The 22,102-nt window shown below is 45.9% G+C and overlaps 1 protein-coding gene and 1 long non-coding RNA gene across 7 annotated transcripts; one reads left to right on the top strand and one right to left on the bottom strand.

The window, feature by feature from the left end:
- Positions 1–49: 49 nt before the first annotated feature.
- LOC120093528 (uncharacterized) lies at positions 50–1,926 on the bottom strand. Its single transcript, XR_015625023.1, has 2 exons — positions 1,211–1,926; positions 50–556 (listed from the first exon to the last, which is right to left on the bottom strand). It is a non-coding gene; the product is annotated as an uncharacterized LOC120093528 (long non-coding RNA).
- Rab5b (RAB5B, member RAS oncogene family) lies at positions 1,567–20,372 on the top strand. Of its 6 annotated transcripts, none has more exon segments than NM_001439891.1 (7): positions 1,567–1,632; positions 9,916–10,024; positions 10,789–11,049; positions 14,594–14,745; positions 14,999–15,121; positions 16,502–16,595; positions 17,906–20,372. In NM_001439891.1, coding segments are annotated over 5 exon segments (648 nt in total). In that variant the 5' UTR covers positions 1,567–1,632; positions 9,916–10,024; positions 10,789–10,886; the 3' UTR covers positions 18,022–20,372.
- The last annotated feature ends 1,730 nt before the right edge of the window (positions 20,373–22,102 follow it).

Raw genomic sequence — 22,102 nt, 5'->3', positions numbered from 1 at the left:
ATTTAGTTTGTAATTCATTAAAAGAAAATATTCTCAGGTGTATAGTGAATCTCTTTCATATTTATCATTTATTCATTTACTTGAAAGAATGGTGTGGGTGAAATTCTGAATGAGAATAGTCAGTATATAGTTCATATCCTTCCACCTAATCTCTGTGTATGCAGGGCATCTGCCATGCGCTGTGGTGGGGTGTTTCTAAGGGTGGGGAAACTTCCTTCCTACTTTCCCCTATGCACACAGGCACACCAATACAGAACACCGTTTCAGTTTTTCTCTTAGCAGCAACTTGACTTGAGTGGGCTTCAGGGACATCCATCTCAACACCATTTCCCAGGAAGCTTTTACCATTTTGTGTAGGGTTTTGTTTGACTGTGAAATTGTGTGTACATGTGAGTCTCTAGTGTCCGCAGAGGCCAGGAGAGGACGCTGCATCTCTTCCAGAGGTACAGTCAGCTGCGAGCTGTGGGCAACGAGCAGCCAGCACGCTGTGGTACTGGGAACAAGCCTTGGGTCTTCTGGGTTCAACCCTCAGTACCGGAAAAAATCCTCAGCAAAGCTGTCCAAATATTTTTTCAAATTTACAAACAATTGAGAAAATATCAACAATGTGAAAATTTAGGAGGCTAAAGTATCTTCCTTCAGACTACCACTTTCTGTTGTCACGGTTTTTACATGATCAAAACATTAGGCAATCCACCCAAAAAACTCGTGTTCTCTAATGCTCCACTAAGAAGAATTTACAAGGTAAAATTCCCCTGGTTTCAGGTCTTTCTTAATTTGACAGAGAAAGCGGGGCATCGGTGTAATCCAGGCCAAGGGGAGAAGAGAGAAGGTTAATACTGGTTTTTTGTTCGTTTTTTAAGACTATGTAGCTTGGAACTTTGTAGACCAGGCTGGCTTGAATCTCATTGAGATCCTCCTGATTGCTAGGATTAAATAAATGGGCCGCCAAGCCCACCCCTTGAGCCCCCCACCCCCAAACTGAGATCATGTTAATGAGGAGCCCGGGCTAGTCTCAAACTCACTAGTAGAGGATGAAGACCTAGCACTGCCTCCACCTCAGTCCACAGTGCTGGGATTAGGATTGCCACACCACACCCGACCAAAAGCCTTTCTAAGGCTTCTTTCGCGCTATCCTTGCCTGCCTGTCAAGTTCGGAAATTTCCCAGTACTGGTTAAGATTTCCATTTGACCCGCCTTCTTCACTCACCTGATTAGATGTTTACGAGTCAAAAGGCGGGGGAGGGGTGTCACGGGTGTCGAGGTTTTATTGGCTGAGGCACATGCCTGTCAGTGCTGCACTGCCCCCTTTCCCAGAAGCACTCTCTTTAATGGCTACTCATCCCGCCAATCTTCAAGGCTTCTCGTTTAGGTATTGGCTTGCGGCCTCGCCAGTCTGGTCCCCACTTGTACTAGTTGGTGACAGTCCCTCAAAGCCCGCCTTTCTCCAGAGGATTGGCGGGTGAATGCCCATATAGCCCACCCACCACGGTAGGCGGGTGGTCTTGCGATTGGCTGGAGCCTCCGCCCGCGAGGAGGAGGAGGAGGCGAAGGGGGCAGGAGTTTGGTTGAGCTGCAGCTGTTTGTCTGTTCCACACAGGCTTGGGCCCGACGGGGGAGACGGAGCCCCAGGTACCGAGCTGATGGAGCCCACAAGGGCAGAGGCGGAGGTCCCGAGAGGAGCGCAGCCTTGCCTGCGGCAGAGGCGGGTCGGGCCGACGCCAGGGCTCGAGAGCCTCCTGGAGCGGGCAAAAGGGGCTGTCCCGCAGGCCTAGTGGGCGCCGAGGAGGTGATCGGCAGGGCTGGGAGCCGAGCCTCTAGTTGGGAGGCGGCTGGGTTCTGGCTGCGGCCGCTCGGGGGCCGGGCGCGGGGACCCGGAGCCGGTGAGGACCAGGGCCTGCCTCGGGACTCTGAGCAGCGCGGTGTGGAGGGAGGAGCTGGGGTCGGGGACTAGGCAGTGAGGGAGGGGAAGCCAGCCCATTTGGCAGGAGGTGTGGAGGGGACAGTGCTACACCCAGCCCCGGGGGTAGCGGAGCCTGGATCTCTAGAGACATCCACTGTCGGGGTTCCTAGCCAAATGAGAGGCATTCTTTTCAGGGAAAGTGACTGTTGAAAGGGGAACTAGGGGTACACTGGTGTAGCCGAGGGATTTGGTCCCTGAAGTAAATGAAGAATGCATTACTGATCTAGAAGACCAAAGTAGAAGGAAGTAAGCAGGGCCTGGTATCAGTTATGGGAACTTCTGGAATGATGGTGTATCTTGGAAGTTCCTTACTCTTTTGTTCCTTTAGTGCTTGGGTGTGGTGATTTGAAGTTTTGGGGTACTTCTTGAGTAGGGAATGAAGACAAAGTAAAATTATGTTTTCCATGGCTCCTGGTAGCTCCAAGCTCAGCCCCCCTACACTTTTTACCCTGACCTCATAGCTGGTCTTGACTGCACTCTTCTTTACTTTCTGTTACTGTATTCGTTGTTTTCCCTATTTCATGTACTGTGAGAGAACTAAGAAAATTTGGGAGTGCTTTGCTCAGTCTTTCCCACTTCATAATGCAGTCTGTGGTGACTACTCTTAACTTTTACCTAGAATTGAGGAACTCTGTCATCTGCATGAAAAGGGGCAAAGCAATCCCCAGCCATTTAAAAAAAAGAAAAGTACCATGTCTGTGAGACTTGCACTTGAGCATTTCCTAGGTAGTTAATGGAGGTCTCCACGCCAGGAACTGTGAGGTGATATCCCTGAAGGGATTTGGGAAAGAGTTGAGAAGTTACCTACCAGAAGGTTGGCACCACCCTTTCTTCTTTGTCCACTTATTCAGGAGTCATTTCTCTTTCTCTTTCTCTTTCTCTCTCTCTCTCTCTCTCTCTCTCTCTCTCTCTCTCTCTCTCTCTGTGCATGTGTGCGTGTGCGTGCGTGTGCGTGTGCAAGCTACAATACATGTGTGGAGATCAGAGGACAACTCTTGTGGGTGTTCAGTACTCAGGCTTGGCAGCTTAGAAGATGGATTTATTAATGCCAGACAAATGGGAGTCCTCCCTCTCTCTCTCTCTCTCTCTCTCTCTCTCTCTCTCTCTCTACACACACACACACACACACACACACAGAGGAAGGGTTTTGCTGACCTGTCAAGTTTTCTATAGATTGGACCCTTTTGGTTTCTCCCTTAGGGTTCTGCCTCCTCTTTCTTTTCTGTACTAATGCTATTTATCACAGCATTCATTTTGTTCTCACTACATAGTGTATGCATATGTACTACATACATGCGGGATCCCTCAGAGGTCACAAAAGGTATTAGGTCTCCTGGAACTGGAGTTAAGGACAATTATTAGCTGCCACGTGGGTGCTGGAAACTACACAGGTCTGTGCAAGAGCACTAACCTGGGGCCGAGCCATCTCAGCAGCTTGCATCACTACGTTTCTTAATTACCAAAGTAACGCATATGTGAAAGTGTTTATGCTGCACAGACATATGTAAAATCTGAGTCCTTCTACACATAGCGTATTTCATTTAGGACAGTTAGAGATATTAAATAAGACTAAACAAGAGAATACTGTGGGAAGAATGAGACTGTAATTAGTGTGCACGTGAGAAAAACCCAAGCAGAGACAGGTTTTCTCATCTGCCCCAAGTGCTGTTCATTCTCCCCATTCTCGGTACTTTCTTGGCTGACACTCTGTTCTTCATTGTGTTCCTTTTGCAGTCCATCTCTATCAGGTTCAGAGCTGTCCTTTGACTTAGCAGCTGCTCTCTTCAGTGTTCATTCACACAGCCATGCACTGGGTAGCCTAGAAACTGCCCAAATGCACCAGCAACTTTCTTTTTTTTTTTTCTAGTTTTTTTTTTTTTTTTCCCCCGGAGCTGGGGACCGAACCCAGGGCCTTGTGCTTCCTAGGTAAGTGCTCTACCACTGAGCTAAATCCCCAGCCCCACGAGCAACTTTCTTATGGGCAAGAAAGAAACATCAGAATCAGAAACCCCATCTTCATTCAAATTTTCCCAGTACTTGACTGTCTCTTCCTTATCTTAGGGAGATGACAACCGTTCCAGACCCAAAAAGTTCCCATCTTTCTCTGAATTTGAACTTGACTTTTTTGACTTTCTGAAGCCCTCTAATATGCTCCTTGCACAGTGTCCAGCAAAAACCTCAGCCCCTCCCCACAGGTTTTCTCCCTTACACAGCCAGTCGTGTGTGTGTGTGTGTGTGTGTGTGTGTGTGTGTGTGTGTGTGTGTGCGCGTGCGTGTGTTTTCATCCTCTTTAAATCTTTGGTATCTTTAAACCTTCACCATTTCCTGTCCTATTCTGTGTCCCTTTGTGAGTTTTCTTTTCATTTGTTTTTTTTGTTTGTTTGTTTTTTCCTATCTTCTTAAAACTTTCTTTCAAGATAGGATTTGGAAGCTGGGCATGGTGCTACCTGACTTTGATTCCAGCACTCAGGAGGTGGAAGCAGCTGAGTTCAAGGCCAGAGTAAACTACACAGCAGACCCTATCACTACTGCCCAAAAGATTTTATTTTTAATCTAGGGTCCAGGATGGTAGCCTAGTGGTAGAATATATGATTAGCATTTACAAGACCCTAAATACAAAGAGAATGAGAATAGAGGTTGATCTGGAATTTCTAAAATCTAAGATGTAAACTATTCATAGTGACTTAAAATAATATTTCCCAAGTTTACCAAAGGCTTCTGCATATGGAGGAAGCTAACAAGTAGACTTAGCAATGTACAAATTACAAACATAGGCCTGGAGTTACAATAGTGTATTGGGAGAAGAGGGCATCTTATTGCCCTTAAAATCATACCCTGTATCTTAACTTTTCTTACTTTGCTTTAGTGCAAGAATTATTCCTGTGTGGTGTGCTTGTCCGTGTGTTAATTTGTTTGGCTTCTGAGAAGGAGCCATAGAAGGGTGGGAGAGGCAACTGACTCCCCGCTTCCTGACCCTGAGACATTTCAGGTGGGAAGGGGGTCTGCTTACGTAGCACGTGTGAATCCAAATGTGAACTTCAGGGAAGGAAATGCGCTGGCACTCTGAAAGGAGGGTGCCACAAAACAATGCGGAATGCATGTTCCCAAGAACCTTTCAGGAAAGGCTTCAGGAAAGGCTTCATCAGTTAACTGAGCAGTAACTGGACTGATAAAGGAGTCACCCAGGTGTGGTGAGTGCAGACTTCTGGGCTGGAGTGCACCTTTCTTTCCTTTAGCGGGTGTGGATACCTGTCTGGCTGCGTAGTGGTGTGACCTTCATGTCTAAACTGTTTCTCAAGGCCGTGGATAATGACCTAAAGCTTTTTTTTAATTGCTTGCGAGGTGTGGTGGTACAGGCTTTTAATTCCACACTCTGGGGGAATTTGAATTTGAGACTGCTTCGTTTACAAAGAGAGTTCGAGGACAGCTAGGGCTGTTACACAGAGAAACCCTGTGTCGGCAAACAAACAAACAAACGAAACCTGCTTATCCTCACCTAAAATCTCAGAGAGGTTTGTTCTTAGGCACTTGGCAGTTGCCTCAGTATTACAGAGGCACTGTGTGATTAGGCCATGTGAGACATACTCACGGGTGACAGGAAGAGCAGTTGGCCCATGTGAATTACAACAGTACCATGTGGGTGGGGTCCGTCCGGAGGAGAACTGTTCTGAAGCCTGTCAAGAGCTTCCTAAGCTGAACTTAGGTCTATCCAGGGAGGAGTGGATTGGGAAGGGTGTCAGGAACACGTAACGAACAACTGCTCCTTCTCCGTGGGTTTATAATAAGTTTTTTTTTTTTTTAATCCCACTTTTTGAGAAGGTTTAGCAGAGTAAATGGATATAACTCATTGTGGTAAGTACATGATAGAAATACCATGTTGCTAGGCTGGGGAGGTAGCTCTGCAGGGAAAGAAAGGTACTGATGAATGTTTGAGTCCCAGAACTCACATTGTGGAAGGAGAAAGCCAACTCCCGGGGGCTGTCCTCTAACCACAAATGTGCTGTGGCATTCAAGTACATGTATGTGCACGTACACAGGTTTTGCTTTGCTTTGTTGACACGGGGTTTCTCTGTGTAGCCCTGGCTGTCCTGAAGCTCACTTTGTAGACCCATCTCTCTGGCCCTTCTGTCTTGATCTTAATTAGCTTTTTGGGGGAGTCTAGAGCAATGATGAATTTTACCATACATAGAAGATAATTATGTATTTTAATAGGTGACATTTATACTCAACCCTATAAGTTTGGAATTTTCTAGGCAGACAAATTAAGGAAGGTATCCTAATCTTTCCCTAGTCAATAATAGGGAGTTAGCACTGCCCTGCGGATAAGCGGTAAGCCTGCTTTTACCTTTGGAGAAATAAGGGGAGTGTGGAGGAGGAGGCGGAGCTCTTAAGCCTGTGACTCGCTGGAGAGTGTTGAGTCAGCAGTTAAAGAACTGAGCTAAGTAGTACAACTCTCAGTTCAAGATTTCAGCGATTCGGGTCTAACCAAGATGGAAAGGAAATGAAGGTATCTGCTGGCTTCTGCCCCATCTTCCTTTAGTAAATCTCACATTATCTCCCAAACTCACCAGAATGTACAGATTGCCACGGTTCTGCTCTGGCCAGCTATCCAGTCCAGGCTAATATATTAAGGCCTGCTGCAGAGGAGTAATGGCAGTCCCGTTGGAACAGAATGAGAATAGATCCTAGGAAGGCCTGCTCTCCAGTTCCAAAGCCAAGTACTTACTGAAGCTGAACTGAGACAGAACCTCCATCTGGTGTACACTCATACTTGTATTTTGGTACCCTCCCCAAAGTTAAGCAGTCCTGATTCTTTGAGAAGTACAGTGGAGGGGCTGGAGAGATAGCTCAGTGGGAAACATCCTTTTGAAGGCCTGATTTCGATCCCTAAAACCTATGTGGTGGTGGGGAAATCTGGCGCACACTTGTAATCTCCAGCCTGGAGAAGTGTGGAGATAAATAAATGACTGGGCTCACTGGCCTTCCTTCCAATCTAGCAAAATTGGGAAGCCACTGAGAGACCCTGTTTCAAAAACTCAAATGGACAGTGCTGGAGAAACATCTCAGGATCCTCCAGTCATCATAAGCGTGCTTGCACACAAGTACAGTAAGATCTGCTGTGTCTGTTCCTTTAATCCCAGTATTCAGGAGGCAGAGGCAGGCAAATCTGAATTTGAAGCCAGACTTGTCTACAATGTGATTCCTAGGCCAGCCAAGGCTGCGCAGAGAAGAAACCTTGTTTGTCTTTAGGAACAACAAAGTAGGGTAGAGCTGGGTGTGGTTTATGTCTATTCTCCCAGCATCTGAGCAGCTAAAATAAGGATCCTGTCTCCAAAAATGTTTAGAAACAAATACAGTGGAGGGAGGCCAAGTGGGGTGATCCATGTCTAATCCCCACACATAGAGAGCAAAAACAAATGGAGTTTGAGTTGAAGACCAATCTAGGATACACAGCCAAAAAAAAAAAAAAAAAACAAAAGAGGAGGAAGGAAAAGCAAGCATGGCAATATGGGGGGCGAGCAGAAGTACTGTCAGCTGGCTGTACTTAATGCCTGACAAATTAATTTTATAAGCCTCAGTTTTCTCACCTGCGAAGTAGAAATGGCATATTTGACAGATGGATTGTCTCTTAGCTGACTAACTGGGCACAGTGTGGTGGGCATGGGCTGGAAACTGTTTACTGACAGATAAGAGCTCTAGAAGTTTTGCATAGACTTTGTGTACTGAATTGAAGCCAGTTGTGGGGAGCTGAGCCCAAGTTGGGACTGTCAGGCTAACTGACATACTTTCCTGTTATTCGGACTTTGCAGTGGTGCCTGGAGAACAGTCTCCTGTGTCCCTGCCCAGTGGGCTGCCCTATGCACAGACCTCAGTCTCTCATCTGTGGGGCTGCTCTTTCTTTTTGGTCTCGCAGTGTAAGCGTGGCTGGACGAGGTCTCAGCAGACCAGGTTGACCATCAGTTCTTATGTTTTCAGACAAGGTCTCACTGTGTAGCCTTTGTTGGCCTGACCTCTCAAAGATCCTCTCCAGTGCTAGAATTAAAAGTGGGTGTGGTCACACCCTGCCTTTCTACATCTGTGATGATACACTCTGGCTCTGTCTCCTGAGTGTTGAGATTACAGATGGACATCACTCGCTACACCCAGCTTCGCTTAGGTGGGTTCTCACTCACCAAGTTGGCCTTGAACTCTCAGCAGTGACTGCTGCAGGTCCTGCCTGCTGCGATTGATTATCTGCTTGGCCCAGTAGGCACTGCTCAGCTGCTCTTTAGGAAGGCACATCTTTTGGCCTGGGGTTTGAAGGTGGTGGTGACACCTGCTGCTGTGCTTTGCTTTCTTGCCTCTGAGGCCTTGAGAGCCTGTTTGGAGGATGTACCAGGCAGCATGTACCCGTGACTGTAGAGTCCTCTCTCCAGGAAGGGTGTTTGCTCTTTAGAAGGGACAAACCTTTCACTGTGTAGAAGGAGTTAACACGCAGCTAGCCAGCCACAGCCACAGCCACAGCCACAGCCACAGCCACAGCCACAGCCACAGCCACATGAACCCTGAAGGTTACAGCCACATCACTGTTGCTTCTTTTTTTTTTTTAAATTTAAGTGGATCATTTGTCCATTGTCAACTCTTAGCTTAACAAAAATCAGCTGGGGATGCTGGCAAAGGCCTGTGCCAGCACTCAGGATCTCAGGATCTCAGGCAGGGCAGCTTGGGCTACGGCTGCATCGCTCTATAATTTTAGTAGTAAGGTTGAGGGCTCTTCTGGCCCCTGGGATGCTCACCTAAGCATCTAAAAGTTCTTCAGTGGCACTGATAGTTACAGACTGGCCACAGACAGCTTTATTCCACCCTTCTGATTTCAAGATCATAATTGCTATTCAGCCCACAGTATGAGAAAGACTGCATCGTTGGTTAAGAAGCAAATTAATTCTGACTTCCAGTAATAGTTTCCAGATTTCTTGGACAGTTGTGTATGGTGTGTGTCCATATGTCTAGCTGTACACACATACATGCAGGAGCTAAACTAGTTTGGAACTTACTCTGTAGATCAGCCTGGTCTCAGAAGCCAGAGTCACCTGTGTCTGCCTCCTACATGTTCAGCACCACACCCAGCCAGAGTGTGAGCCTTTTGGACACAAGTGGGAGGGTAGCAAAATGGCCTAACAGGTAAAGACACTTGTCCAGGGCCAGGCAACCAGAGTTCAATCCCTGGAACCCATATAGTAGGAGGAGAGAACAAACTCATGCAGATTATCTTCTGACCTCCACACACATAAACTTCTAATAATACTGGAAGTCAGGACTATTAGGACTGTTGCTGTAGAATGCACAGGGCACAGTCATTTGTTAGTCCTGCGCTTACTCCGCTTCAGTCCTCTGTTAATCCTTTTTACCCTCCCTTCATCTCTATGTATGTTTTCATATCTTGGGATATGCAGGAAGATAGTAATAATTAGTATATGTAAATGTTAAATATAAATATGGACCTAGCATCAAGACTCCAGGAAAAAAATCAAGGTACAGTGGTCCACACCTGAAATTCTGTCAGATAGAGGCCAGCCTAGGCCACATATTAAGCATCAAGCCAAGTATATAGTGAGATCCTATCTAAGAAAACGAAGGGCTGAGAATATAGCTCAGTAGTAAAATACTTGCCTGCCTACCTCGTGAAAATCCTCAGAACCACCCAGTCAATCAATCAAACAATAAGAGGAGGAGAAGCAAAAAAACCCACCAGTTGCATACCAGTGGTTGGACAGGCCAGCTGTGATTCAGGGGAAAACCTTGAAGACCTGCTGGAGATTAAACTCCTTTTCGGTCTCCATTTCAGCTCCCTTGCTAGTCATAGTCTGGTAAAACAATCTTTATTGCAGATGCAGTTCTTTGTGTGCATAGGTGATGGGGAGTGGGGAGGAGCAGAGAGGGCCTTAAACTAATGACAGATCCTCCTGCCTCAGCCTCCTGAAGGCTGGTTGCAGATACACAGCACCACAGTTGCCCAGAACCAGTTCTTTGGCTATCTACCACACTTACTGAAGGCCAGCTGTGTAGGAGCTTGTCAGAAGGGTGAGTAACCTTTCAGCGTTGTATAATTAATTACCAGAGCTAAGTTTTAGAAACAAGAAGTTGAGATTCTGTTCTTGTTCTAAAAAGTGATTGTGCACACTGTAACCACAGCACTCAAGAGGTAACGGCAGGGAGGTCACAGTAAGGTCAAAGCCAGCCTGGTATACATGTTCAGTTCCAGGCCAGCCACTAATATGGGATGAGACTGTCTCAGAAAACCAAAATAAACTTAGCATGAGGTAAGGTGGGCCTGCGATTCCAGCACTTCAGGGAGAGGGGGTGAAGCAGGATCCAGCTCACTCCAAGCTGTCTGACCCTGGTAAAGAAACCTTATTTAGTTTGGTGGCTCTTGCTTCTAATCCTAGCACTTGGGAGGCTGAGGCAGGAAAATTATCACGGATTTAAAGCCAACCTAGACTGTACACCAACGTTTTTAGACCATCTCACAAAACAAAACAAACAAACAAACAAACAAGTTTTTAAGGGCTGGGGATTTGGCTCAGTGGTAGAGCGCTTGCCTAGCAAGCAAAAGGCCCTGGGTTCAGTCCCCAGCTCCGAAAAAAAGAAAAAAAAAAAGTTTTTAAAAAACGCAGTTTCTGGGGGTTGGGGATTTAGCTCAGCGGTAGAGTGCTTGCCTAGCGAGCGCAAGGCCCTGGGTTCGGTCCCCAGCTCCGAAAAAAAGAAAAAAGAAAAAGAAAAAAAAAACAAAAAAAAAGCGCAGTTTCGTGGAGCTGTGTCTAATTTTACCCTTTTTTCCTTTACAGGACTGTTGAGGCCTGGAAGTCCCTCCCTTTCCCCTCCCCCCTTTGCCAATTTGTGGCATTCCCCTCCCTCTACCTTCTCCTACTTTGATAACCTGGCTATGACTAGCAGAAGTACAGCCAGGCCCAATGGGCAGCCCCAGGCCAGCAAAATATGCCAGTTCAAATTGGTCCTGCTGGGAGAATCTGCAGTGGGGAAGTCGAGCCTGGTGTTACGTTTTGTCAAAGGACAGTTCCATGAATACCAGGAAAGTACCATTGGAGGTGAGTGCTTAGCACTTAGTAGGGCTTGAAAGGGACATCTGGGACTTGATTTTAGAACTGGCTCTCAGGACGGTTCCCAGAAACGGAAACTGCAGGAAGATTAGGCACTCAAGGCCATCTTAACAATATAGTTTGAGGCCAGCCCGGCCTATGTGAGGCCTGTCACAATCATACAAAGTCAGGCCGAGCATGGTGATACATGCCTTTAGTCCTAGCACTCTGGAAACACGGGGAGGAAGATCTCTGAGACCAGCCTGGTCTACCAAATGAATTCCAGGACAGTCAGGGCAACAGAGAAACCCTGTTTTTCTTTTTTTTTTTTTTTTGGGGGGGGGGGGGCAGGGTGAGGTGGTTCTTCCCTGAACATAGGAATGCTCTCGAAGCTAATGCAGGGGGACTGCTTCAAGTTCTGGGTCAGCCCAACCAAGGCTGACACTCAGGTACTGGAGAGATAGCTGCGAAGTTAAAAACATGTTCTGGTCTTGTAGGGACACACACACCCAAGTTTGGTTCTGAGCAAGCCTTAGGTGGCTCCAGCTCAGGGGATTTGACTACTCACACAGTACTTGTAATTTTTTAAAAATATTTTAAAAACAAATATATACATAATTAAAAATAAAAAAAATTTAAAACAAAACGTTCAGACCCATTGACACAGGCCTGTAATCTTAGCTACTTGGTAGTTGAAGGCTTGAGAATCCAGGTTCAAAGCTTATATGTGCTACAGAGTAAGACCTAGATCAGTCTCCATTACAAACCAGGCCCTGACTAAACAGAAAAGGACTGGGAATATGGCTCAGTAGGTAGAGTACTTGTTCATATGCAAAGGTCTCATGTTCCCACAGTACCATCCCATGGAAGTGGTGTTTTGGAGCAGTGGTTCATAATCAGATATGTAATCAGATAAATCTCTTGATAACCCACACCCCCCTTAGTGTACACTCATTTAATAACCTTCTTAAGTCCGTATTAGAGTCCTTTCTAAAAAATATTCCACTTCTTTTTTCTCTTTCTGGAGACAGGAGTTTTCTGTGCAGCCTTGGCTGTCCTCAAATTCACTCTGTAGACCAAGCTGGCCTTGAACTCACAGAGATCAGCCTGCATCTGCCTCCTGGAGTGCTGGGTTAAAGGTGTGAGCACCACCGTTACCTAGCACGAATCACCACTTTTACTTAATAACTTGCTTGAGTCTATATTAGAACCTTTTCTAGAAATTCTCCTGGGGATGCTGGAGGGATGGCTCAGTGGTTAAGGGGGCTTGCTTTTCTTTTTGAGGACCTGGATTCCTAGTGTCCACATAAGGTGGGCAGCTCGCAACCACCTATGACCCCAAAAGACAAGCCAGGGGCTTTCACACCTCCTCTGGCTTCTGTAGATATCTGCATTCACATGCATATGCCCATACAGAGGCGCACAAGTACACAGTAAAATAAAATTTATCATTTTACTGGGAAAAAATATGGGTCAACAAGATGGCTTAGAAGTTAAGGTGCCTGCTGTGCTAGCCTGAGGACAATGTGTTCAGACCTAGACTCCATATAAAGGTGGAAGGAGAGAGGATCTACAGAGATTTTCTCTGACCTCCACACACGGACCCTGGAAGTGTGTTATTCTAGTACCTGTCATCACTTTAAAATCCTGTGGGCTGGCTTGTTTGAGATGGGAGCTCCAGTAGCCCAGACTGGCAGAGCAAGAATGTCCTTGTCTCCCTGATCTTCCTCCTTCCGCCTCCCAAGGGCTACAAGTGCAGGTGTGTTGGGCCCTGAAAATCTCATTTGTAAAAGTTACTAGTTTTATTACTTATTTAACTTTTTACATCTAATTTATATCTTTATGTGTAGTGACTGTGTGAGGGTGTAGGGTCCCCTGGAGGTGGAGTTACAGACAGTTGTAAGCTGCCGTGGGGGTATCGGGAATTATGCACCGGGTCCTGTGGTAGATCAACCAGTACACTCAACCTCTGTGCTGTCTCTCCAGCCCCTTACTCAACTTTTTTACAAGACTTGTTTTTAGTATGTATATGAGTGTTTTTAGTATGTATATGAGTGTTTTGCCTGCATGTGTGTATGTATGTATACCATGTGTGTGCCTGATGCTTGCAGACCCCCTGGATGTGGAGCGGATGGATGCTTGTGAACTCCCATTTGTGTGCTGGCAACTGAAACTTGGTCCTGTGTAAGAGTCAGTGCTCTTAACCACTGAGCCATCTCTCCAGAGATCTGCCTGCTCCCTGGTGTTGGGATTAAAGACATACTACCGGGGGTTGGGGATTTAGCTCAGTGGTAGAGCGCTTGCCTAGGAAGCGCAAGGCCCTGGGTTCGGTCCCCAGCTCCGGAAAAAAAAAAAAAAAAAAGAACCAAAAAAAAAAAATTCCCAGCAACCACATGATTGCTCACAACCATCTGTAATGGGATCTGATGCCCTCTTCTGGTGTGTCTGAAGACAGCCACAATGTACTCATATGCGTAAAAAAAAAAAAAAAACAAAAAAAAAAAAAGACATACTACCATGCCTGGCTCCCTGTAATTCTTTCTGTTTGAATGCTTTTTATGGTTATAGATTTATCATTTTATATATATGAATATTTTGCCCATTTGTATATTTGTGCACTGTGTGTGTCTGGTACTTGCTAGGTTAGAAGTTATTGGATCCCCTGGAAGATGAATTCTATGTTATGAGCTGCCTTGTAGGTGCTTGGAATCAAACACTGCCTGAGTAGCAAGTGCTCCTGCCTGCCAAGCCAACTCTCCACCCTCCTTCTTCTTCTGGATGTGACTTCTGTCTGATTCTTACTGCCTCACTCTTTTTTTTTTTTTTTTAATCATCTTGAGGAAGGTCTATTTGTTTGTTTATTTTTTTTATTAGATATATTTCTTTACTTACATTTCAAAGTTTATTCCCTTTCCTGGTTTCCTGTCCATAAACCCCCATTCCCTTCCCTACCCCTCCCCCCTCACCTTCCCCCATATGGGTTATTTCCCCCTATACATCCCCCTTATAGCCCCCCCATATTCCCCTGCACTGGGGGTCCAACCTTGGCAAGACCAAGGGCTTTACCTTCCACTGGTGCCCCAACAAGGTTATTCTCTGCTACATATGCAGTTACTGCCTCATTCTTTTTTTTTTTTAAAGACTTGGTTTCTTTATGTAGTTCTGGCTGTCCTGGAACTCACTATGTAGACCAGGCTACCCTCAAACTATGCTGGGATTAAAGGAGTGCGCCATCACCACCCAGCTCTGAGACTCTTAATTATGTTAACAAATGAAAAAAATATATCCAAGGGATCATTTGGCCCAGACTGGCTTCAAACTTGCTAAATAGCCAAGTATGACCTTGAACTCCTGAGCCTCCTGCCTGTACTCAAAAATATTCAGAGGCCATCTTGGTCCTGTTCCAATATTTACGTGAATGGAGAACACTTAAACCTGTAGCTGATGGGCCTTGGTGGCAGCTAGTCTCAGGATGTGCAGAAGTAATGTGGAGGGGAGTGGGATCTTCCTGTCCATCATCCCACTTAGAATGTGTTCATTTTCTCCTTCACAGCGGCCTTCCTCACCCAGTCGGTGTGTCTAGATGACACAACAGTCAAGTTTGAGATCTGGGACACAGCTGGGCAGGAACGATACCACAGTTTAGCCCCCATGTACTACAGGGGTGCCCAGGCTGCCATCGTGGTCTATGATATCACTAATCAGGTACGTGGGCTAAGAAAAGTGTTTATTGAGCTTCATCGAAATTAAATTAGGTGGGGAGAGGAAACAGTTCTTAAATAGCAAGATAAAAGTACCAACCAACCATGCTTCTAAGCACTAAGCCAGAAAATGTGAATTGTCAGAGACCTATGACTTCAGAGGGAAGGGCAACTGGGAGAGGAGAGTTGTGAGCCTGAGAGGGTAGTGAGTGTGGATTACCACTCATTCCAGTCCATTCTCTTTGATGTTTTCCCAGGAAACGTTTGCCCGGGCAAAGACATGGGTAAAGGAACTACAGCGGCAAGCCAGCCCTAGCATCGTCATTGCCTTGGCAGGGAACAAAGCTGACCTTGCCAACAAGCGCATGGTGGAGTATGAAGTAAGGTGGCCTACAGAATCCTCCTAGCATGTTCACTCTGTATGTGGGACCTCTTTTTCCCAAACAGTCTCCTGAGAATTTCATGTGACGCTTTCATCGTCTCATTTCCTGGTTGTATACCAGATTAAATACAGCAACAGTGACCAGACAGCAGCCAACAGATTTTAGAGGAATCAGAAGAAAGTTCTACATCAGAGGGGTGGGGAAATAGCAGTTGTAGGGTCCCAGGGTGAGAGCAGGAAGCAGGAAATAGTTAAGTTTGAGGTACGGGACTCTTGACAAAGACTCCTATCAGTTTACACTGCTCCACAGTTAGGATTCCTTGCCCTGGGGGAGTGGTTCCAGCTGTAGAGTACTTGTATGGCAAGTATGAGGACTTGGATTCCCAGCATTCACATTAAAGGGCATGGTAAGGTCACAGTGTCCTACCTACAGCCTCAGGGCTGGTGATGTGGAGGCAGGAGTGTCTCTGGGGCTTACTGGCCAGCTACTCTAGCTAAAACAGGGTTTGGAGCTCAGTTGGAGGCTGTCTTGCAGGCATAGAGTGGGGCTAGTAAGATACTTACAGGTAAAGGTACAAGCCTGGGGGCCTGAGGTCAGTCCCTGGGGTCCACATAAAAATGGAAGGAAGCAGAGAACCAGCCTCATCATTGACTCTGACCTCTATCAGCATTCCATGGCACTCAGGCACAAGCATGCACACACATACACATGTGTACACATATACAAACGTCTCAGACCTGGCCTGCCTGCTGCCTGACCCTCCCTTGTCGTTGAGGGTTGGAGGTGAGGTGGCAAAGAATCAGTGACTCAGACTCCAGGAGCAGGTGAGAAATGCAGCAGCTCCTTCAATACCCTCCACCCACGCCCCATTGGTCCCCAAAAAGCATGTCTTGTAAACAGCAGTTCCTGATTGGCTGGCATGTCTGCATCAGCAATTCTTGGACTCTCAGACAGTCCTCAATTAGGCCCTCCTGCAGGAGATGCCTTTGCGGCCTCAAGGCCCCCGACCTTTATACGGAGACACCTCCGCTGTTCCTCATACAAACAATAAACTGAAAAGAAAAAGACAAATGAGACAAACTGCAATTAAGGAAGAGGACACCCAAAGTAGACCTCTGGCCTATACATGTGTGCATATCTGAATATATGCACACACACAGATTCCTGACATCCATCCTGTTGAATTTAGCGCACATGGGTTTATCTTGAGGGGAATCATTACTATATTATGAGTCCAGGGCTGTATATAAAATACATATTATTTACATACCAGGGTCCTTATATAAAAGGACATTAAGAGGAGAGAACATCAAATACCCCTTTACTCTAGAGTACCACATGGGAATATAAAAGCAATACCACTTTCATTCCTTTTAGGAGGCTCAGGCATATGCAGATGACAACAGCTTATTATTTATGGAGACTTCAGCTAAGACTGCTATGAACGTGAATGATCTCTTCCTGGCAATAGGTAAGGTCAGAGTGGTCTGAAATCTTCTGTCTCTCCTTACAGGTAAAGCTGTCCTTAACCCAAAGGACTGGTGGTTTTACAACTCACTATAGGCTGGGACTGGAGATGGAGTACAGTTGTAGATTACTTGCGTAGGAGGCAAAAGGCCCAGCACTGCCAAGAAGCAAAGCAAGGAAAATTAAGCCTTAACTTAGGAATGGTACTACTCATAATCCAGCACGTGAGAGGCCAAAGCAGAGGATTGCCACAGATCTGAAACTAATTGTACTACATAAGAAGTCTAGGCCAGTGGCTTTCAACCTTCCTAGTGCTGCAACCTTTTAATACATTCCCTCGTGTTGTGATGGCCCCAAACCTTAAAATTATGTTGTTGCAACTTGGGTAGCAGAGGCCAATGGATCTCTTGTGAATTCGAGGCCGGCCAAGTCTATGATATGATGAATTCCTGGACAGATAGACAGAGGAAAAAATAAAGGACAAAAAATACAGCCGAAGCTAGTTATGTATTAAAACTTGTCTCAAAACAAAACCAAAGGCAAAGTAAAAAACAAACCCTTCACTCTCGCACAATAATGCATACACAAAATCTTACCAGTCAGGGCAGTGGGCTAACACAGCAAGATTCAGTGAAGCACACCTATAGTCACACTCGGGAAATGGAGATGAGAGGATCAAGGTCATCTTTGACTATTTAGCAAGTTTGAGGCGAGCCTGGGCTACATAGACCGGACTTCAGAACAAAGCAGGCTGGAGAGACAGCTCAGTGACTAAGAGCACAGACGACTCTTGCAGAGGACCCACTTTTGCTTCCAAGTATCCACATCAGGTGGCTCACAACCACCTGTCACTCCAGCTCCAAGGGGTATGACACCTCTGACCTCTGAGGGTGTCTGCATCCGTGTCTACCCACCCACTCATACACACATACATATAGTTAAACACAGACTAAAAAACAAATAAAGTGACATCGGGGTGTGTACCTGCAATCTACCATTTGGGAGGCTGAGACCAGAGGGTCAAGAGTTTGAGGCTAATCTGGACTTACAGAGAGAAGCCAAGGTCAGGTTTAACAGTCTGTTCTGTCCCTAGCACCATCAGACAAGAAAATCTTCAGTTGTAGAAACAGCTTCACTTGCTTTGTAACTTCCTTCCTTTGGTATCAGCTCTGTTCAGGGAGGTTTGCAAATACTTGTGCACTCTTCAAATCATCATTTTAATTAATCTCTCTTACCCCTCTCAGTAGTCCTCTTGTTTGGGGTGGGATGTGTATGTGAGTGAAATCTACCGTGTTTTGTTCTGTTTTTTTTTAGCAAAGAAGTTGCCAAAGAGTGAACCCCAGAATCCAGGGGGTGCAGCAGGCCGAAGTCGGGGCGTGGATCTTCATGAGCAGGCCCAGCAGAACAAGAGCCAGTGTTGTAGCAACTGAGGGAGGGGTGGCTAGCAGCAAATACGTATGGAATTAGCACGAAAGCTAAGACATAACCTCCATCCCCGCCCCTCAGCACACAGCCCCTACGGTGACAGCACACTGAGCCCTGGCTCCCAAGGGCTGCCTCCTGACAGCTCCGTCATGGCACTTTTTAATGCTTCAGCAACCAACACCAGGCAGCTGTTGCCACTACTATGCCCTACTCTGGGGCTTGGGGTCAAATCTCCCCAGGACCTTCCTTCCAAAACAAACTTTCTTTACTTCATGTTCTCGGTGCAAGACAGTGACTTCCTCATTGTCCCATCACCCCCCACCCCTTCCCCTCCATGTTTTCCCAGTGTTTCAGAGAAGACTTTTGTCTCCTGCCTCCCTCTCCCACCTCTCAGCACTCCCTCCTCTAGATCCTGTTTCCTCCTCTTTACAAGATGATGAAGGGTATTCCCAGGTACTGAGAAGGGAGGAATATACTTTTAGTTACATTAAAAACCTTGCCGGGAGAGTAAGGCTCAGAGCAGGAGGGAGTAAGGAAACATTTCCTTTCATTTTATCTGGTGAGAGTTTCTTGTCTATGAAACACTGCGGCACCAATCAGTGGACTTGTGGAGGGTGTCCTAGGTAGGAGTGAGATCGGGGAGGTGAGCTCGCAGGCACTGAATGGAGTTTATTAGTTAATAGGACACAGATGGAGATGCAGTGTCATCTGTGGCTCTAACTCGTCCCAAGGCTGCTTTCCTTCTTGTCCCCATCCACTAACCCCACCGAGTGTGGGGATTGGACCTCAGAGTGCTCCAAAGAATCTTCACTGGTTGCCTGCACCCTTAGTCTGCTGTGATCTAATTGGAGGAGGTACCAGTCTCTGATGCCGTCCTCTGAAGCCTGTGTATACATAGGCATTTCCCTACCCTGGCCTTGAGATGGCCTTAACCCCAGACACCATGCCCCTGCAGTTTGCACTTTAATTGATGGTAGTTCAGTCAAGATACATGTTTTTCTTGGGGGGGGGGGTGATTGATTTACCTATCCTTCAACCTTTTTAATTAAATGGAATCTACAATGAATGAGGTTTGGAGAGGCCCTATAGACAACAGTCACAGTGGCAGCTACTCACACCCAGTGTCCACTGCTAGCTTCCTCTGACTGATTCACACCTCTATTCTTGGGTATAGGTTTGTCTGAGCAACTGGGGAGTGGCCTCAGAATAGCACGGGCCATGGTAGTGGAGTAAAGAAAGGTCAGGAAAAGGGAGTGCTCTATCTTCCCAGGGTTCACATTCGATTTGCTACGTCTTACCATGTCTTTTCTACTTCCCTGTAAATACGTGTAAGTCTTGATTCTCTGTACAGTCAGTTCTGCCTCCTGGTTCCCATTAGCCCCCTTTTCTTCTCCCTTTTGTTAATATCTTGGGTTTAGTTCCTCCTTCATTCCCCCACTCACTCTTACTTAATCCATGTACCACTAGAGGCTCCTCCCACAGAGGCCGTTTGTCCAGTGACAGGGCAACTAGAACTGAAGGTGCCTCACAGCTGCCTTGTATCATCAGAGGGCCTTGGTCCTTTCTGAATCTCTGGCTTCTCTACATCCTACATTAGATGTTTGAGGGTGTCTGTGGGAAGCCATCAAAGCAAGAAGGAATTTGATATTTCAGCCAGAGTTTGGGGGTAATTTTCAGAAGAAAGGAAAGACCACAGTAGCCTAGAGTTGAGCCTTTCTGCCCCTTTGGCTTAGACACTGACTTGTATTCCAGCTGAGGAATCCATGAAGCCAAGATTCTCAAGGACCCAACTTAGGTTCTTCCACTTAGAACTCAATTCTCTTCCTTTTCCAGGGGCAGCCTTAGTTCTCACGGCCCTGAAACATACATATTTACTTTTCTAGAACCTGTTCATCTGCAAAACACCCAGGCACATCCTTTTTGCAAGTGGAGACTCTGAGTGAAGCTCTCTAAGTCTCTTAGAAACTTAACTCCTCTGCAAAAATGAAGATGTTTTATTGCCTTGGGGCTGGGAAGCCATCTCCCAGGCTTTCACTTCCTCCCTTCCTCCCTTCTTAGGAACAGTATTGGCCTTAGTTCCGGGGCCTGTCTGCTGCCTTCCCTCTCCTCCTGCCAGCTCTTCTGCCTTTGTTTGAGCTCTGTTGGGCTTGAGGGGTTTGGTTCTCTCCCCACCTCCCTGTCACCCTTTTTCTTCTGATCAGTTTTTAGGGGAGGGCTCATCTTTTCTGCCTTTATATTTTTTTTCCTAAGAAAGTGTTTGCCTTTCTTTCACTCTCCTAACATAACAATCGTGGTAACAGAATGCAACTGCTGATTTATCGATGTATTTAATGTAAGTAAAAAAGGAAAAAAGAAAGTGCATTGGACTGTTGTTTTTACTGTTTATTTGCCTGAAACTAAAACTTGGGAAGACAGGGCCCAGAGAAATCCATGACACCTCGAACATCCTTCTCCATCTTGGCACCTCTAAACAGTTGAAGAACCAATTTAGAAAATAACCCTATTTTCTTTGTTTTTATTTGTGAGTGTGTGAACTAATGTTCAAAGACATAGATGGTTTATCAAATGTGACTGTTACATTTTTTTTCTGTGTGTTGGTAGTCTGGATCTCTTGGACCACATCGCGATTAGACAGGAATGGCATATCTAAACTGCGGGAAGCAGCATGCTATGCATTTTTCTAGGCTCATTTGTATATATAAGTCTCTGAATTGGATCCATAACCTTAAGATAAAAAGAAAAAGATCCTGGGGAGATGGCTCGGCGGTTTAAAGCACTTGTTGCACTTGTAGAGATCTGGGTTCGATAACTAGCACCCACATGGTAGCTCACAGCCATCCGTAACTTCAGGCCCAGTGTGGCTGATGCACATGGTACACATATACGACTCATACACACAGATCTTTAAAAAGGAAAACCGCTGGATATGTGACCTTTGCCAGATACTTAGGAAGGCTGAAGCTGTAAGACTGAAGGCATCCTAAATAGTAGTTTAGCAAGACCTTATTTCCAAAAAAGAAAAATTACCGAATTAGCTTTGATCAAGCAAAAACATCTCTGCCTGGATCTGTTTCTTATTTGAAGTCCTCCCATCTGTCATAGTTCAGAGGGCCAGTTAGCAGGCATCCCTTAGTTTCCAGGCCAGTCGTAGTCACCAGCTGTGGGCCTTTGTCAAGTTAGCAGTGCTTCAGTCTCCAATTCAGCTGTGCAGTGACGGTTGAACGTGAAGGTTGAGCTAGGTGTATGGCACACACCTTGCATTCCCAGCCCCTGGAAGTCTACGTCTATCTGAGCTACAGGAGATACTGGCTCCACAAAGTAAAATTGGTGCATTAGTAGGTGGAGGGAGAAACCATACCAAGTACATATTTGACAGGGTGTTTTTTACCGTCGTGGCCAGCCTCTGCCTCCTGTGTGCTGGAACAATCCTCCCGTACTGTAACACCAGCTGAAACTGTTTTCAACAACAGCGCCTGGAGGTGGTCTTTGGATTAATCCCAGCACTCTGGAGGCAAAGGCAGGCAGATCTCTGAATTTGAGGCCAGCCTGGTCTATGGAGCTGCAGGATAGTCAGGACTACACAGAAACCCTGCTTCAAAAAAATCAAAGCCAGAAACATTAGGGTGATATATGCAAAAGCTGGAAACCTTGCCATCTCCAAAAACGTTAAGAGCTGATACACCTTTTCACTATCTCGTCCCCTCTTCTGAGTACACTCCCCTACTCAGGATTCTTAGCCCGATTCCTCAAAAAAAAAAAAAAAAAAAAAAAAGCTGGAGAACTAAAAGAGAAAAGATGATCTTCCAGATGTAAGTTTGCTCTAAGTTGATATGACTGTAGCTCAACTTTCTGGTCTCTAGAGGGCAGCCTATGGATGTTTGTACCCGGAGCACGGGGTGTCAAATTTTCAATCTCTAATAAATGGTAAAGAGTAATAGCAAACTTTTCTATTAGCGACCTTTACTTTTTATATATAAAACTATTGTTTATGCTTTTGTTAAGATGCCGTTTTTCTTGTTAAAGTAGATGCTTTTTTTAAAAATCCACTATGTAAAATTTTTAAAATGTGTTTTAAGAGCTGCGTAT

The sequence above is a fragment of the Rattus norvegicus genome, chromosome 7 (genome assembly GCF_021556685.1).
Source record: "Rattus norvegicus strain SHRSP/BbbUtx chromosome 7, alternate assembly SHRSP_T2T, whole genome shotgun sequence".
NCBI lineage: Eukaryota > Metazoa > Chordata > Mammalia > Rodentia > Muridae > Rattus > Rattus norvegicus.
This window is presented reverse-complemented; position numbering and strand designations above follow the sequence as displayed.